The 17,689-nt window shown below is 36.0% G+C and overlaps 1 protein-coding gene across 1 annotated transcript in view; it reads left to right on the top strand.

The window, feature by feature from the left end:
* Nucleotides 1-17,689, top strand: part of LOC149808299 (DDB1- and CUL4-associated factor 15-like) — an 84,508-nt gene that overhangs the window by 43,505 nt on the left and 23,314 nt on the right. Inside the window, exons 7-9 of the mRNA XM_089975761.1 lie at nucleotides 255-364; nucleotides 4,207-4,332; nucleotides 15,089-15,180. Coding sequence (XP_089831887.1) covers nucleotides 255-364; nucleotides 4,207-4,332; nucleotides 15,089-15,180 — 328 coding nt within the window. The remainder of the gene's footprint in view (nucleotides 1-254; nucleotides 365-4,206; nucleotides 4,333-15,088; nucleotides 15,181-17,689) is intronic.

Raw genomic sequence — 17,689 nt, 5'->3', positions numbered from 1 at the left:
CCAGCATGAATGCTCTTGCTTTTGTACCTGTGCAGTTTCAGGTTTGATTCCTAGTTCGAGCACATGCAAATATCAGTGGACACCATTCAAGGTTTGAGTCTTGCTTTGGTTTCTTTTGAGACCAGTCTATGTCAGTGTCTGAGCTTGTTGCATAAGCTGCTTGAACTTGTACACTCAGTGTAAAATAGATGAGTTTCATTTAAGCACATACAATCAGTGTAAATTAGACAAAGTTTATTTAAATTTGCTTTCAGATGACTTGGCATATGGTGGTGTGCTACCTATGGAGGCAAGAGGACCACATGAAAGACTCTTATCTCTACAGACAGGTTCAACTGACAATAATGATGATGACCCAAAGCAGGTAGTGTATTTGTCCAAATGTAATATAGTGGTTCCCCTATCAGAGGCCCCTTTAAGATAAACCAACCAGTAATCATAGCCTGTTCTTGAGAGAGACTACATCCTAGTAAGAGGCCACCTTGCCCGACACCAAATAATATAAATTCTACGATTTTAACACCAGCTTTTTGGTACAGAAGGGGACACTTTGGAGAAAAGAATCATGTTTATACCTATTTTTGCAAATTGCACAACAGGTACATAGTATTTATGGCAACTAAAATGCATGACATTCCAGGCACTGAATTCTAAAAACTCTTTTGAGTGCTTCTTTAATTGAAAACCCTGATGTCAGATCTACTTTTGATATATCCAAGTAAAGTGCATGCTAGTAGAGAAACCAAAGTTAAGAAGATTTTGAATGTTTCCCAAATCGAACCTTCTTTTCAAAGTTTTGGAACATCAGTGAATTGGAATTTAAGAGTGATAAAATGTATGATGAGTTTTGAGAATACAGGAGCCAGATCATATTCGTACTTATGCCTTGGTGGAATTATGATGCTTGCATGTGTGTTTGGTCTTTCTCTGTATAAAATAAGTAATAATATGACTAGTTGATAATCATTCATTAGCCACACTTAATACTCAAACTTGATGCTGCAAGATGAAAACACAGAAGAATCAGTAAGATCTAGACACAAGAGTCCAACAGATTTCTGACAGGGCTACTAGAAAAAGATCCTGCCAGCCCAAGTTTAGTTAAGTAGTCCAGGGAAGATATTACTGTTTACGTTATTTAGTCTGTCCTAAATGACAATGGTGCCTATGTAATGTCCAATATGGCCACCATGGCAGCCATCTTGAAAATCATCTTATTGCTGTTCCTTCAGAATGGAAAGTCATATTGAAATGGAGTTTTTACCAGAAGACTTCTTATGAAGTTTAGTTGGTCCCAGTATGGTTGCCACAGCTGCCTTCTTTAAAATATTGTTGCTACTTCTCTTGAATGGATGGTCATATCAACCTGAGGTGTTCACTAAAACTTCTTATGATGTCTAGTTGTTCCTCATGAAAATGGTGCTAATATAATGTCCAATATGGACAGCATATTTGCATCTTCGAAATCTTGTTATCTGTTATCATCATGAACAAAATGTGATATTACCATTTGATTTTCACCAAAAGACTTCATATGATATCTTGATGGCCCTATATGAAAAGAATGCTGCTTTCACATCCATTATAGTCAGTGCAACAGCCATCTTATAAATCTTGTTTCGATACTCCTGAATGGATTGTCATATTGTTATGATTCTATGGTCTTAAACTATGTAACAAAAAAGAACATCAAGTTTTGTAAAATTCAACTTATAATTTTTTCCCTAGAATACAAAGTGAAAATTTAAAAAGAGCTTACATTATTGTGAAATCCCAATAGTCCTAAAAGTTCTATCACAAATGTATAGAGTTCAAACTGAATCCTAATGGTTTCCATATAAATTCCATTATTGAATGTGTTGGTGTGCCTTTAGTCTTTAACATGCTAATGTGCCATTGGCCAGGAGTGTGAAGATGTGTTAAGTCTTTTGATGTATTACAATAATATAATCCAAAATCTCCTTATCAGAATTCATTATAATTCCAAATAAATGTTTTAGTCCAAGAATGTTATTGGACACTTTGTAATTTCAGTGAATAATAATTTGATTATATAAATTCAACCAAATTAAAAACTGAACATAACAATAAGACTGATTCTACTTTACATGTTATGGCAAGAATGAATAATTCAAATGTAAACAAGATTATTTACCCCTTTATTTGACCTAGGTAACAATTGCCATTTTTGTGCATACTCTAGCAGCTAAATAGGAAATTTCATTCTGAAGTTTTCTTAGGTCAGAATCATAACTGTATCTTTAACTCAAAGTAAACATGTTTACTATTAATAATGATCTGAATATTTAATCTATTGTCAAAGAGAAGTATTAGCTATGTATTATGTTTATAAAATCAATGTCACTGGCTGAGTACACTATTAACTTGATTTTGGACAATGTCAGGTACAAAATACAGATATAAATAACATGTACAGTAATCATTAGGAAAAGCCAACAGACAACACAGACTAAATATACATAAAAGATATCAGCATGGGTGTTAAGCTCTGCTGTTCCTATACCAGAAGAACTTATGGTTTGTTGTCCATTTTCTGTTGTCCATAGTCCATCCATCCTATAACAGAAGTTTGCTATCACTATCAATCCTAAACTACTTGGATGATTGCCTTTAAACTTTACACACATTCAGCCCATGATCTAGTTGGTCCTTAATGTAAATGGTACTGCTGAGACATCCGATATGGCCACCACAGTGGCCATCTTGAAAATCTTGTTATCACTACTCCTCCTGAATTGATGGTCATATCAACATGGGGTTCACCGAAAGACTTCTTATGATGTCTAATTGGTCCCAAATGACAATGGTCCTGACCTGATATCCAGCATGGCCATCATGGCATCCATCTGAAAATCTTGTGGAAGGTGATATTGACATGAGGTTTCAAAAGAAGACTTCTTATGATGTTTAATTGGTCCCAAATGACAATGGTCCTGATGTGATATCCAGCATGGCCATCATGGCATCCAACTGAAAATCTTGTTATCACTATTCCTCCTTTGTGGAAGGTGATATTGACATGGGATTTCAAAAGAAGACTTCTTGGGATGCCTAGTTGGTCCTGAGCAAAAATGGTGCCACTGGGATGTCTGTAATGGCCAATACAGTGGCCATCATGACAGTTATATTGGTACTCCTCAGAGATGCTGCCACGACTAAGTGAAATTTTGCATGATTCATGTAATATTCTGTCATCCTTATGCGTCACAACAATCATTTCTTCTTTCCCAACATTATTAATGTCATACCGTGTAGGGCAGGTTAGTGAATTTGTAAATTATGCTTCTTTGAAAATGTTTCAAAAAACAGGTCAACAAGAATTTATATATAAATGTTGAATCATAATTAAACATGAATATTATTTTCAGGGATATGATCTATTTTTAGAGGGGAAACTGCCCTGCTTTAATATCCAAGTACACCTCTATTTTCTCATCGAAAATAAAATTTTTTTTAATAAGAAGCCTTTTTTTCTCATTGAGCACTGTTACATTTTGCTTTTTTCATTGTGTATTTGTAAAGCAAACAGAAATACCTTTGGATGTCTTCTTTGCCTATTTTTTCTTGGTACTGGAAGGAATATGCACAAAAGCTGCCATAAAAACATTGAATATGGATGATCCTACGATTCCATTAACCCAGACAAAAATTGAATAACTTACTATCCTACCAATTCCATTAACCAAGACAAACATTGAATAACTTACTAACCTACCGATTCCATTAACCCAGACAAAAATTGAATAACTTACTATCCTACCGATTCCATTAACCGAGACAAAAATTGAATAACTTACTATCCTTCCAATTCCATTAACTGAGACAAACATTGAATAACTTACTATCCTACCGATTCTTTTAACCCAGACAAAAATTCAGTAACTTACTGTCCATCAAAAAGATGCATAAAACTAGTGAATAGCTATTTCCAGTTTTAAGGACTTCATAATTTGAGATTCATATACTGTAGTACAAAATTAATTACAGTTTATTTACAAATTTATAAGTTAACAAATTGCTTATTCAAATTTTCAATAATCCAAATACATAGGTGTCTACCCAAGATTTTAGCTTGCATTTTATGTGCATAATCAAGAAACTTGTTTTGAATTTTTATTGAACAAGTATGAAACTATATTGACGACATTATGCAGTGTTGGTATATTAATTATTATTTTATTGCAGGATAAGATAAACATAAAACAATGGACGTTTGATGTGGAGATTTACATGGAGAACGCAATCAAGAAAACTGCTGAATGGGGCCACCGTTATGTTGACTTTATAAATTACGATCTTCAAGTATTAGATGTAAGTACAAAGGATATAACTCAATTTTTAAAATTAAGTAATTTTCTTGAGCCCACATTAGTGGGAAGTGAGACATGATCACATAGCATTCAGTTTTTCAGTGCCAGGATCATTGTCATCGCCAGTTTATGGTTTTGGTTAAAGCTTTTCATTTTTATATATTTCATTAAGCCTATGAGAGATTTTGATCATTTTGGTATGAACTATTATGAAGCACATACTAAAAGTGAATCATTATAAAACTCAAATACTCAAAATGAATCATAAAGCTCAAACTCAAAGTGAATCATTAAGCTTATACTCAAAGTGAATCATTAAGCTTATACTCAAAGTGAATCATTATAAAGCTCATACTCAAAGTGAATCGTAAAGCTCGTACTCAAAATGAATCATTATAAAGCTCATACTCAAAGTGAATCATAAAGCTCATACTCAGAGTGAATCATTATGAAGCTCATACTCAATCACAAAGTTCATATTCAGAATGAATCACAAAGTTCATACTAAAAGTTAATGATAAAGTTCATACTCAAAGTGAATCAAAGCTCATACCCAAAGTAAATCATTATAAAGCTCATACTCAGAGTGAATCATTATAAAGCTCATACTCAAAAGTGAATCATTATAAAGCTCATACTCAAAATGAATCAACACTCATACTCAAAGTGAATCATTATAAAGCTCATACTTAAAGTGAATCCTTATAAAGCTCACACTCAAAGTGAATCATTATAAAGCTTACTCAGAGCAAATCATTATAAAGCTCACACTCAAAGTGAATCATTATAAATCTCATTCTCAAAGTGAATCATAAAGCTAATAATCAAAGTGAATCATTATAAAACTGATACTCAAAGTGAATTATAAAGCTCATACTCAGAGTGAATCATGAAGCTTGTTCAAAGAGAATCACAAAGCTCATACTTCAAGTGAATGACCCTAAAGCTCGAACTCAAAGTGAATCATGCAGCTCATACTTAGAGTGAATCATTATAAAGTGAATAATTATAAAGTTCACTCGAAGCAAATCATTATCAGGGATGGTCCTGGCTTTTAAAAAGCTGTCGCCAAAATAATCGCCAACCTCAATATTTTGTCGCCAATTTTCAAAAAGTGTCGCCAAAAAAAGTAGTGTACATTTTTCCAAGTGTTAATTTAGTCTATTAATGTAACAGGCAATGAAAATTACAAAAGATGGATTAGTTAATACTTTAATTACAACAAGCATTAACAAAATGTTACAAAGTGTTACATGAAGATCCGTCGCGATTTCAGGGCTGCCCACTTGTTGAATGCAGTTTCAAAGTCTAATTTTTCACATCTGTACATGCTGATTCTCATTAAATTCTCGAGAGATGAGATGCAGAGCTTATTTCTGATGTCAGTTTTTATGAGGTTCATCTTACTGAATCCACGTTCACAGTCCTCAGTGCTGACAGGTGACACCAGTAGTCTCTCAGCAGCCCCCCCCCCTTTTATGGCTAGCTTCACAAAGCTTGTAGCGAATTGCTTCCTAACTCCCAAGAATGGTCACTGAATGCTGTATAAATTTTCTCGACAAGAAAAATAGGATCTCCATTCCCATGAATGAAACTTACACGAGTCAACACCTGGCAATATTGGACCGTATATATAAGCGTAAATTCACACCCAATTTAGGGATTCTTTCACTCCTGTATTTTGAGAAATAAATAATTATTATTAATTATGCAAAACTGTTTTTTTTTTTTTTGCTATTTCTTGTTGCGGAGTTTAAGTCTCTGCAGCCGTAACACGGGACTGATGGCAAAAGGAAAAGATCAATGAGTAAAATTCTGCACTGGCGACAGATGTAATTGTGATTGAGATTTTTTCCATTTGCTTTGTATTTATACACAGTAGTTGGTACTTCAAAGGTTATCAGTTTTCTATGAAGGTTCAGCAAAACTATTGTATTGGTATATGTATAAAAAAACAAAACAGAAGGATTAGCCATACAATTAATTGTATCTGTTCTATTCGCGTCTTCAGAAGTCGGTCAGTTGTAGGTATAGTGCGGTAGCATGATTGACTGTATCGCAGCATACAGTACTCAGCCCAGATGTCAGCATAAGCAGATTATGATGTAACAATGCACTGTAAAGATAGGGTTGTCAATAAGAACAAAGGATCGTTTGTGTAACAGATTGATTCCAATGCATTGCTTAGTCAAGTTTATGGCTTCCTTTCGTTCTGGCTTTAAAAAATTTATTCAGTCCAAATCCATGATTGTATGTACAAATTAAATAACCAAAAAGTATGTCGCCAAAAAAATCGCCAGATGGGATATTTTTGTCGCCAATAAGGAAAAAAAATTGCAATTTGTGACATTGGCGAAGCCCAGGACGATCCCTGATTATAAAACTTGTACTCAAAGTGAAAATCATAAAGTTTGTACTTAAAGGGAATCATAAAGCTCATACTCAGAGTGAATTATAAAGTTATACTCAGCATGAATCATAAAGCTCATTCAGAGTGAATTGCAAAGCTTATGCTCAAAGTGAATCATCATAAAGCTCATACTCAAAGTGAATCATGATGTGCATGCTCAGAGTGAATTGTTATAATGCTCATACCCAGAATGAATCATTTCAAAGTTCATACTCAAAGTGAATCATTACAAAGCTCATACTCAAAGTGAATCATTACAAAGCTCATACTCAGAGTGAATCATTATAAAGCTCGTTTTTAAAGCAAATCATTATAAAGCTTATATTAAAAGTGAATAATTACAAAGCTCAGAGTGAATCATTATAAAGCTCATAAAGTGAATCATTATAAAGCTCATATTCAAAGTGAATGATTACAAAGTTCATAGAGTGAATCATTATAAGCTCATATTCAAAGTGAATCATTATAAGCTCATATTCAAAGTGAATCATTACAAAGCTCATAGACTGAATCATTATAAAGCTCATATTCAAAGTGAATCATTACAAAGCTCATAGAGTGAATCATTATAAAGCTCATATTCAAAATATTCAAAGTGAATCACAAAGCTCATACCCAAATTAATTCATCTGTCTATATATTATCTAGACAAAGGGAAGCAATTCTTGCATGTTGACTACCCTTTCTACCCACTAGGAGTCTACCATTCTACTCAGTGTAAACCAGTTTTTATTTTTGCTGGTCACGCTATAAGGATGTATGCCATAGAATCCATTTATGATTTAATCTTGTGCTTAAATTTCAAATCATCCTTTTATTTTCAGTGGTATTGTAAGTCAAAATGTTGTTTTACATGGTACAAACATTTTTTTAATTCCAGTGTATTTATTCATTTTTTGCAATATCATCCCATTTATTATTATCACATGTGCTTTCGATCAGTGTAATTCAATTTCATCGAGAAATTTTGAAGCACTGTAGCTATCAACTGTTACACTTCTAATTTGTTTTGATAATTTTGTTTACATTATTGATAATAATTGTTTACATTATTTCAGTATATATTTGTTGTATGCTTTGGTTTATTCCTTTTCAATACAGAGATGACAACCTTGCACAGGAACTGTAAATGATTCAGGTTCATGGATGTGAGACATAAGATTTCTTTATGTGTACAATTGCTCATTGGCAAACACATATTGGGATTCCAACTGTTATATTAGGACTTTTTATTGCTAGGATTTATATTTTTTTAATTCTTGGATTATTTTTGGTTCTGATTTATAGAACTGTAAGTTTTTTTCTCTCCTTTTTTCCTTGTTTTTCTAGGGTAATAAATTATTTGTTAAATTTTACAAAGCTTGTTGTCTTCACTCTTGTTAAATTTTGTAAGAGCGTAAATGTAACAACAGAAACAGCATTATTAAAGTGGAATGCTTGTTCGTGTCATTCTTTATTGAACACAATTTGCAATTGAGCTGTGCCAATCATGCTGGTGCATTATTCTGAAAAATATTTCCTGATAAGGAAAGAGCAATGAAGTATGGCTGATCTTGAACAATAACTGCAGTTATCATTGTAAAGATGCATTTAAAGCCTAAGGTCAAGAGAGAAAAATCTCCTGACTTTTTATGTTTGAAAGTGGGAGATCTCTTGAGTTCTTATTTTGGAAAATTGGCAGCTTTGGTTGTCCCTCCAATAACCTTCTATAAGGTCTGTGCCCTTTTGGGCCACCCAATGCTTGACATTTCTTTTTCATTTTTCCATCCCTAGAAGAATCAACTTTTGATGCTTTTTTAATCAGCTGGGAGGTAATGCGTCATACACCTTCCCTTCATCATCTTTGATCATGAAAACAGTTAAGAAATGAGGGGCATGGACTGCAGTAGCTCTGAGTGCCCTCCTAAGATTAAACACTCTGGATCAACAATCTGCTCGATTTTGTGACCGATGCACCCAAACAGATCATAGTGACCTCCACTCCGTTCAAGCCGTTGAGATTGCCACTAATAAAAAAAATTCACACCTGGCTTCTTTCAGGGATGTCCTGATTGAAAAGGAGTTTGGAGCTTCATTTGTGGAGAGGATGGCTGAGTAGCCTCCACTCTGCGGACATACAAGAGGAAATCGTGTTTTGTCCATGACTGGTGTCAATCAGTGAAGTCACACCACTCAGCACCCATTCCCCTATTGGCAAATATCTTAATTTTTCTCACTGAAGACAAGAAGTTAGTCACTTTCACAATCAAGGGATACAGTTCTGTGATCTCAGACACATTCACACTTAATGGAAGAGATGATTTTGGCCGTAATTTCTGACATATGGTCCAATTGTGACATCCTTATCAAGCTCACTTGCTTTATTCCAAAAAGGAATCTCTTCTGGGTTTTGACATGGCCAAAGTTTAAACCACCATCTGGCTCAACAAACTGAAATAACTATCGTACATGAGGCTTTCAGTTTATGATGATACATATTTCAGCATGCAGAGTGAATGAGCTACATACAGTATCCATAAATCTGAACTACATGCAGTTCTATTCTGTTCTGATGGTTCATTTATTCTAATGACATAACCTGGTTCCTTCCAGAGGAAGGGTTCATGTTGCTAGTCAACCATCTCCATGATCAGTGTGCTGAGAGAAGCAAAACTGAAGACCCTGTACATACTGTCAGATGTCACCTGAGATGCACAAACAGTATCTGCATCAACTGTAAAGGACTAATCTTACTGCTAAAGGCAGGAATGCAAAACATCACCACACAAGTGCTGGCCACTTGGATAAAAGGACTAATCTTACTGCTAAAGGCAGGAATGCAAAATATCACCACACAAGTGCTGGCCACTTGGATAAAAGGATTTACTTAATCAGTGTATTTTGAACTCTCATAGTGTCAGGTTCACTTACGAAGACTTCAGCTCATGAAATATGAGTGACTTACATCAGCCTGGCCTTGATGGTAATGTCTCATTTTGGGACATAGTGGAGTCATCTGGCTGGCATGCCCAGTCTGCCTTCTCTAGCTTCCATACACAGGACACGGCTGCACTAAGGAGAGACCTGAATCACATTGGGTTAATGATAGCTGTACCAACAGTGACCACTCCCCATTGATGAAAGTACAGCCTTAGACCCAGATATGAAATTTCCACATTTGCTGGATTCACGTGGAAAACTTTTGATGGCAAGACAATTGTCAAGTGTGGAATCCCACAAGGATCTCCCACACACACGTATAAGCAAATTGTCTCTTTTTGTGCTAAACTGACAATATGAGAACTTCATCCATTTACGAGAGCACTTCTGCTTCTATTCAGTGACACAGGTAGAGGTAGGATGCTCAACATTTAATCCCTCTTTTACCTATTCTTCTAATGCAGTGGTTCCCAAGCTTTTCAAGTAGAGGGCCATATCTACTATATTTGGTAATTAAGCGGGCCAAAACGTTATAAAATTATAAAAGTCGTGTAATATCATTTTTAAATTTATTAACTTTCAGCAACCAAATTCTAAAACTTTAAAAGCAGTCAGTGTCAGTCCTACACTACAGTCATTTTCGGTTTTAAATCAAATGTTCATTTAACAATTTTAAATCAGTTTTGAAAACCGATATTAATATAATTAATTTACAATTATAACTGTTCTTCACAACCAGTTACTGAAGTTCAGATGCCCGTTTATCAATGTCTGGGCACAAAGCTGTCGTGCCCAAAGTCATAAGCGTAGCTAGGTTACTGTCAGTGAGTCTGGAACGTTGCTTGTTTTTTATAATTTTCATTGCGGAAAATGACTGCTCACATCTATAAGTCGAACCAAAATGACAAATATATTTCTCTGCGAATGAACATAAGTGTTCAAATTGTTCGACAGGCAATAGTCGCCAGAATGAGATCATATGATCAGCTGAGGGTGAAGCAGGCAGCTCCAGGAGTTTGCATCTCAGTGCAGAATTGCATTTCAAATCAATTACTTCCTGCTGAATGTTTTGCTGTAATTGGCAGATCTTGGCATCTGGAAATACGAACAGATTTATGAAGAGGGCAACATTATCCTCCTCTGTTGTGAACTCTTGAAATCTCGACTGAAAGATATCCAGAAGACTTTCCACTTTAACCTTGTACTGTAACAGGTTACATTTCTTTTCCACCACAAGTGTCTTCATAGTTGGAAATGCCTCAAAAGTCCCTTCTGTCAGCAGTCTGATAAACAGGTGCAGTTTCATTTTAAATGCATCGCACAAATTTGTGAACAGTTTGTCTTTTCCCTGAAGCCTCGCATTTAAAGAGTTTAAATGAGACGTGATGTCCACCAAAAATGCCAGGTCATTAAGCCAGTCATCATTCTGCAGACATTCCCGTTCTGTAGGGAATTCATCTATTTCAGACAAAAACAGATAGACACTATTTTTCAGTGCCCAGAAACGTGATAGTACTTTCCCTTTAGACAGCCATCTGACTTCACAGTGTATCAGTAGCTCACCGTATTCCTTGTTCAGGTCTGATAGAAACTGTCTGAACTCACGCCTGTTCAGTGCCTTGCTTCAAATTTTGTTTACACATCTCAGAACAACATCCATGATATGTTTCAGATTTAAAGTCTTTCCACACTGTGCTTCCTGGTGAATGATACAATGATATTTTAATATAGTGTGGTCAAGAAACTGTTTCAACAATGCCAGACATCCAGATTTTTTACCCATCAAAGCCGGAGCACCGTTGGTACATACACTATCCAGTTTTGTCCATTCTGTGTTGTTTTTCTCTACACACAACTTCAGAGTTTCAAACAGATCAATTCCTTTGGTAGGCGCATGCATCAATTCAAGTCCTAGAAGTTCTTCAGTGACTTCAAAATTATCGTTTATTGCTCAAACAAAAACTGTGACCTGAGCTGTGTCAGAAATGTCTGTGGATTCGTCCATTGCCAATGAAATTTTTTTACAATTTTTGACATGTGTTGCTACTTGACAATGAACATCGCTGGCTAACTCTTCAACTCGCCTAGCCATAGTATTATTAGACAAAGGAATCTGATCAAATTTTGTCTCACACTTTTAATTGCCAAGCATTCTAGCAGCAATTTTAAGCGAAGGCTTTATTATTTCTTCCGCATTGGTGAACAGCTTCTTTTTGCAAGCCAACAGAAGAGCGACTTCATTCGACGCAACAACAGCACTCTTGCTCTGTTCTTTAGCCTTGGTGAAAAATGACAGTTGACTGGTCAGAGAACCTTCTTTCTTAGCTATGAAATCTTTTCTTAACTCCGAACCAACCAGATATTGAGCATTTATGTCTGAATGTGTGGTCGTGTAGTGTCGTTCCAGATTGTATTTTTTGGTAACAGAAACACAAAATCTGCAGATTAAGCAAACCGGTTTACCACTACGACTAGGCACAAACATAAATATATCCGTCCAATCTGCATTGAATTCACAACAAGCAGTGTCCTCACATTTTCGCTTATTAGCATTGTTTGATTCTACGTTAGCCACATTCATGCTTATCGGCTTTAATGGTAAATTTTTATTTGAAAAATCTAATTTCAACACCAAACTGCAGACTACTAAGCAGTTGTAACAGGTGAGATCATGGCGTCTTGCGCACTCTGATTGGTCAACAAGGCTGGGAAAAGGGAATTTCCAAGCGTTTCATTCGCTAACTCAACGGGTGCATTCGATAATTATATCCGAGCACAGCAACCACTTGCAGAGTGACTTATCGAACGTCGATGGAGCTCCGAGTGCTCGACCAAAATGACAGACTTCTTAGAGTTAGAAATAACATTCTAGACTCTAGAATACTGTTGATCGCACATTATTGCAACTTTCGTCTAGTTATTATTTATTTATTTGAACATAATAAATTTTTGAAATTATTAAATACATTATAGTAAATATAGAGGCCTCACGGGCCACTTTCTGAGAGCTGACAGGCCACAAGTTGCCCGCGGGCTGTGGTTTGGGAACCTCTATTCTAATGTAATGTAACCAGGTAATGTATTTGATATAGAAAGCAAATTCTTTAGTAAATTATATTTCTCATATAATACTTACCTTTTCACATTACAAATAATCCCTCCCACCCTTCCTGACAATGAAAGCATCCTTTAAGGTTTCACTTTTGTAAAAATTGGTTTAAACCGTGTAGAACAGTAGCCACCTAGCAGGTAGAAAGGGGAGTTAACCTGTAAAAGTTGTTTCCCTGTGTGTGTGTGTGTGTGTGTGTGTGTGTGTGTGTGTGTGTGTGTGTTAGATGTTTTTAGTGTTTCTGGGAGGGCTGGAATAGGAGGTAACATAAAGTTATCCTAATGTAATGTGATTAGGTAAGTATTATCAGAGTGTTATGACTCTATGGTCTTAAACTAAATAACAGAAAGGAGTGAAAACCAACAAGTTTTGTAAACTTAAATAATTTATTTCCCATGAATACAAAGTGAAAATTTAAAGTATTGTGAATTAAATCCCAAGTAGTCCTAGAAGTTCTGTCACAAGTCGAAATGTGAAATGTGTAAAGTTCCAATTGAATTTGAGTGATATTCCAAATAAATTCTGCTGTTGAATGTGTTGATGTGCCTGTAGTCTCTTACATGCTAATGTACCAATGGCCTGGAATGTGTTGATGTCTTAAGTCTTTTTATATATCACAATAATATAGTCCAAAATGTCCTTGTCAGAATGCAATATAATCATTAAGAAAAGCCAACAAATAATACAAATTAAATATGCATGATAAGAGAAACATATTTTACTAAAACATTTGATTTCTTTTTCCTTGGGGCCAAGATTGCAGTCAGAGAAATTTTGCATTAAGATTTAGGTTAAGTATTTTCTTTCACCCATTTTTCATACTCCCTTCGATGACCTTTGTTCATTCATGGAATAAATTACCCTGAAGCTAATAAAGTTTATTTTGCGACATGCTCACTTGCCTCTTTTACCTTGGGGTCACGGTCACAGTCATATATACCATATATACTCGATTATAAGTCCACTTGACTGTAAGTTGACTCGCCCTCTTTTTAGGGCTATAAAAAGCCAATTTCTTGACCCTTCTATAATTTGGTGTGTAATTTGCATCTTAGGTCCCTCTGAAGTTTTGACTTGTTATCATTGAGTAAGAGTTGAATTTTGGAAAATTAAACAAGCCAAACTGAATGGATGGATGAAAAATGCAGTTATATTTTTGAGTGGAACATGTTTGAAATAAAGCGACAACTTTGAATTTTAACTATCCTAGTATAATGAAATCCATTAAAATCCATAATGGTTGACAATTTTAATCCATTTATAAAATAATACATGAATTCATTTTTAGGTCACATGCATAATATTAGTTAAGAATGATCTGATTCACAATATTTCTTAATATGTTCTTAAAAATAAACCATGAAAGCTAAGTCCATGTTTTTGTGACTCACAGTATCCTGTAAATATCATTATACAATGTCATCTGGTACAAAGTCCAAGAATCTATCCTCATTGTCTTATAATATTTTGAAACCTTACATCATTGTGAAATCTATTAAAGGATGCAACTCAAAGCCTGTCAGTTGTGCAGCAAGATCACAGGGAGTTAGAATAACTACGCTTTCTTCTCACTGAGTTAGTATCAGTCTCATGGCTCAATCAAAGGGTTGTCATGAGGGGAAAATAAAGAGGGTGCTGCCTTTACAAGCTGAGGGATTAAGGTCAAACATTTACAGAAAGTTGCATAACTCTGTTCTAATCTGATAAACACAGTGCACACCATATATGTGTTTCTGAACAGGAATGGAGTCATGACAATATAAAATATTTGAATTTACAGTATTTTTGCAAACATCCAGTGCTTCCAACATTACCCCTAGATTTATAAAAGGTTCTGTTTATCACACTTATAAGACAGTCCCTACTAAGCATGACTATAATTCACAGTAACTAACATTGACTTTTAAGTAAGTACGTATGCAATATGTGAACTGTTTTAGTTTAAGATTATTATTTATTTGTTTATATTCCTTAAACCTTTGATGGGTTTCATTAATACTACTGCTGAGTTATTATAAAGCTTAGACATTTCAGTTTGCACCATGGTTGCCTAACCTTTTGACTTTGGGGTGAAGGCTATTCATTTTACAGCAACATTTCAATTGTGGGCCCAACATTCAGGCCCAGGCCTTGTAAGTTTTGTGACCGTTTTGTCAGATTAAGTCTGGCAGAATTAATAATGTAATCTACTTTGGTCCTAAGACGGCAGTTGTTATTTTTAGACTGTCTCATTTATGTTAGATAAGGAAGTAAACTTTTGGTCCAGTGGATTTATTTCATTTGTGTACATTCAGTTTTCTCTGTTTAAATACTGTGCAGGTGTGTTCTGACAGAGGATTTGTGTTAGGGCAAGTCTATACTCTGGTCCATGCCCGAGAAGATATCAGCCAGATTAAAAAAGCTAGGAGAAGGTAAGAATGTACTGTTTTGTTTTTGTTGTTTTTTTGGAGTCTAATGCCCTTTCTCAGTGCAAGATAGACTTTATATTGCAGGCAGTATAGATTGTGGAGGATGAACCTGGCAAGAACAACCACACCATGGAAAGCTACTGGCAGCTTTCATACTTGCTCACAATGACTGAGCTTGAGACTCGAATCCATGTGGTGAAATGGCAGTGATTGGTAAAGGAAAGCGTTTTAGACCACTCGGCCACCAGGGGCCCTGAATGTAATGCTTGTAATAGAGATGTCTAGAGACACTGACAAACTGTGCAAATGTTTAAGAAGTTTGACCTTATTAGACTATTCAGTTACTTTAAAAAGAATAGCTCACTTGCATATTGTAATCAAGGAATCTTTTAAGTCCTCCCTCTTCCCTCCTCCACCCCATTCCATTTCTAGTTATATTCTTAAACAGCAAAGTAATGTACTAAAAATAGCCCCCCAGATGTCTTTCCTGCACTGCATGGTAATTACATCTGAATTAAAATATAAAGGTACATGTTATTACATGTTACAGTGATATTTTAAATTGTTGATAAATAATTTTGGTGAATCATTTCACATTTGTTGATGTCACTATTCTGACCTTGTGCTTCAACATGCCATTGTTGGTGCTCATTGTTGGTTGTTTATTTGTACACACTGCTTTTTCACTTGTTTATGTAACATGTCTTTGTAAGTGTTGTGTGTCAGTAGTTCTTAACCTATGGGCTGCAACCCAAAACCAGGTTGTCATGCTGTTTTGAGTTTGTTGCCAAGATCAGCCTTAACAATTTGAAATTTCCTATCCAAATGTTGTTTTAGCAGTGGATGGGTGTTGAGGCTAATACCACAAACCTAATCCAGATCACTCCTGCTGTTGTATGTAAACATGTCCAGGAATCTTTGTCATTATTATCATTTCAGTTGTAAAATGGCAATGAAATATCCCAAGGCAAGAAGTTTAAGGCCATTGATAACATGGATGAGCTTTATTTGAACCACAGTTTTGTAGAAACACATAAAGAGCCTTCACCAGATGACACCATGATTTGTCAATGTAGCATAAGACATAATCATGTCTCCAACCCACCCCCGATTTATATTATGCCTACAGTGACTATTACATTTGGTCAACTGGAGTAAACAAAGGATTGCTGAGGTGCCGTCCCCACATCCTTCCCAGATGCTTCAGGAATTGCAGATGTATTGACTGGTGCTAGAAGCAATGACACACTTGCTGACCTTGGGGCAAATTTTTGTCCTGACAACCCATGCAAGTCTCCAATAATGGCTTGTAGTTGACGGGTGAGCCTGCTTTTCTCAGCAGTCCAAGTCACCTATGCACTCACCCCTTCCAACATGTCTGAGCATTGCCTTCAGGCCTATAAGTCCAGGTAGATGGGGTATTTTTCAGATAGTTATTACTGCCATCATTTCATGCTGTAGGCACCAATCTACATGCCACCACACTAGTTGCCAATGTTTTGACTAGTTGTCAGAGATTCATAAGTATGGCAGTCTGTGCTGCATACCAGCTGGAATCATAAGTATGACAAGCTGTGGTGCATACCAGCTGGATTCATAAGTAAGGCAAGCTGTGTTGCATACCAGCTGGATTCATAAGTATGACAAGCTGTGCTGCATACCAGCTGGATTCATAAGTATGGCAAGCTGTGCTGCATACCAGCTAGATTCATAAGTATGGCAAGCTGTGCTGCATACCAGCTGGATTCATAAGTATGGCAAGCTGTGCTGCATACCAGCTAGATTCATAAGTATGGCAAGCTGTGCTGCATACCACCTGGATTCATAAGTATGGCAAGCTGTGCTGCATACCAGCTGGATTCATAAGTAAGGCAAGCTGTACTGCATACCAGCTGGATTCATAAGTATGCAAGCTGTGCTGCATACCAGCTGGATTCATAAATAAGGCAAGTTGTGCTGCATACCAGCTGGATTCATAAGTATGGCAAGCTGTGGTGCATACCAGCTGGATTCATAAGTATGGCAAGCTGTGGTGCATACCAGCTGGTTTCATAAGTATGGCAAGCTATGGTGCATTCCAGCTGGATTCATATATATGGCAAGCTGTGGTGCATACCAGCTGTGCCATTCTATGGTATATGGAGGCATGAAGAGATTTGTTTAGTACATCTGTCCATTTTGCTGTACATTCCATCCAGGCAGTTCCGAAGCCAACTGTTTAGCAAGTTGCATACTGACCATTAGGTGAGCACCGAGTTGACCATCCACTTGCTCTTCCAGCATTTTCATCAGCTGTCCATACTAGACGGACAAGCCGTGAAACTTTCCTGGCTGCTTATTCAACAGGTAAGTCAGTTATTAATGGAATTCTGCTTTCAAGTGGCTTCTGAGGAAATTTACTGTGATTTGCTAATTTTTTAGCACCCTCTGCCACTATGAGCCAAGCCTGTAAGGTGAAGACTTCTGTCAGCTCGAAAGATAAAGGTGAACACCTGTCTTTCCATCTTCTGCT

This window comes from Sinohyriopsis cumingii, chromosome 1 (assembly GCF_028554795.1).
Source record: "Sinohyriopsis cumingii isolate HCF-2022 chromosome 1, ASM2855479v2, whole genome shotgun sequence".
NCBI classification, from domain to species: domain Eukaryota; kingdom Metazoa; phylum Mollusca; class Bivalvia; order Unionida; family Unionidae; genus Sinohyriopsis; species Sinohyriopsis cumingii.
This window is presented reverse-complemented; position numbering and strand designations above follow the sequence as displayed.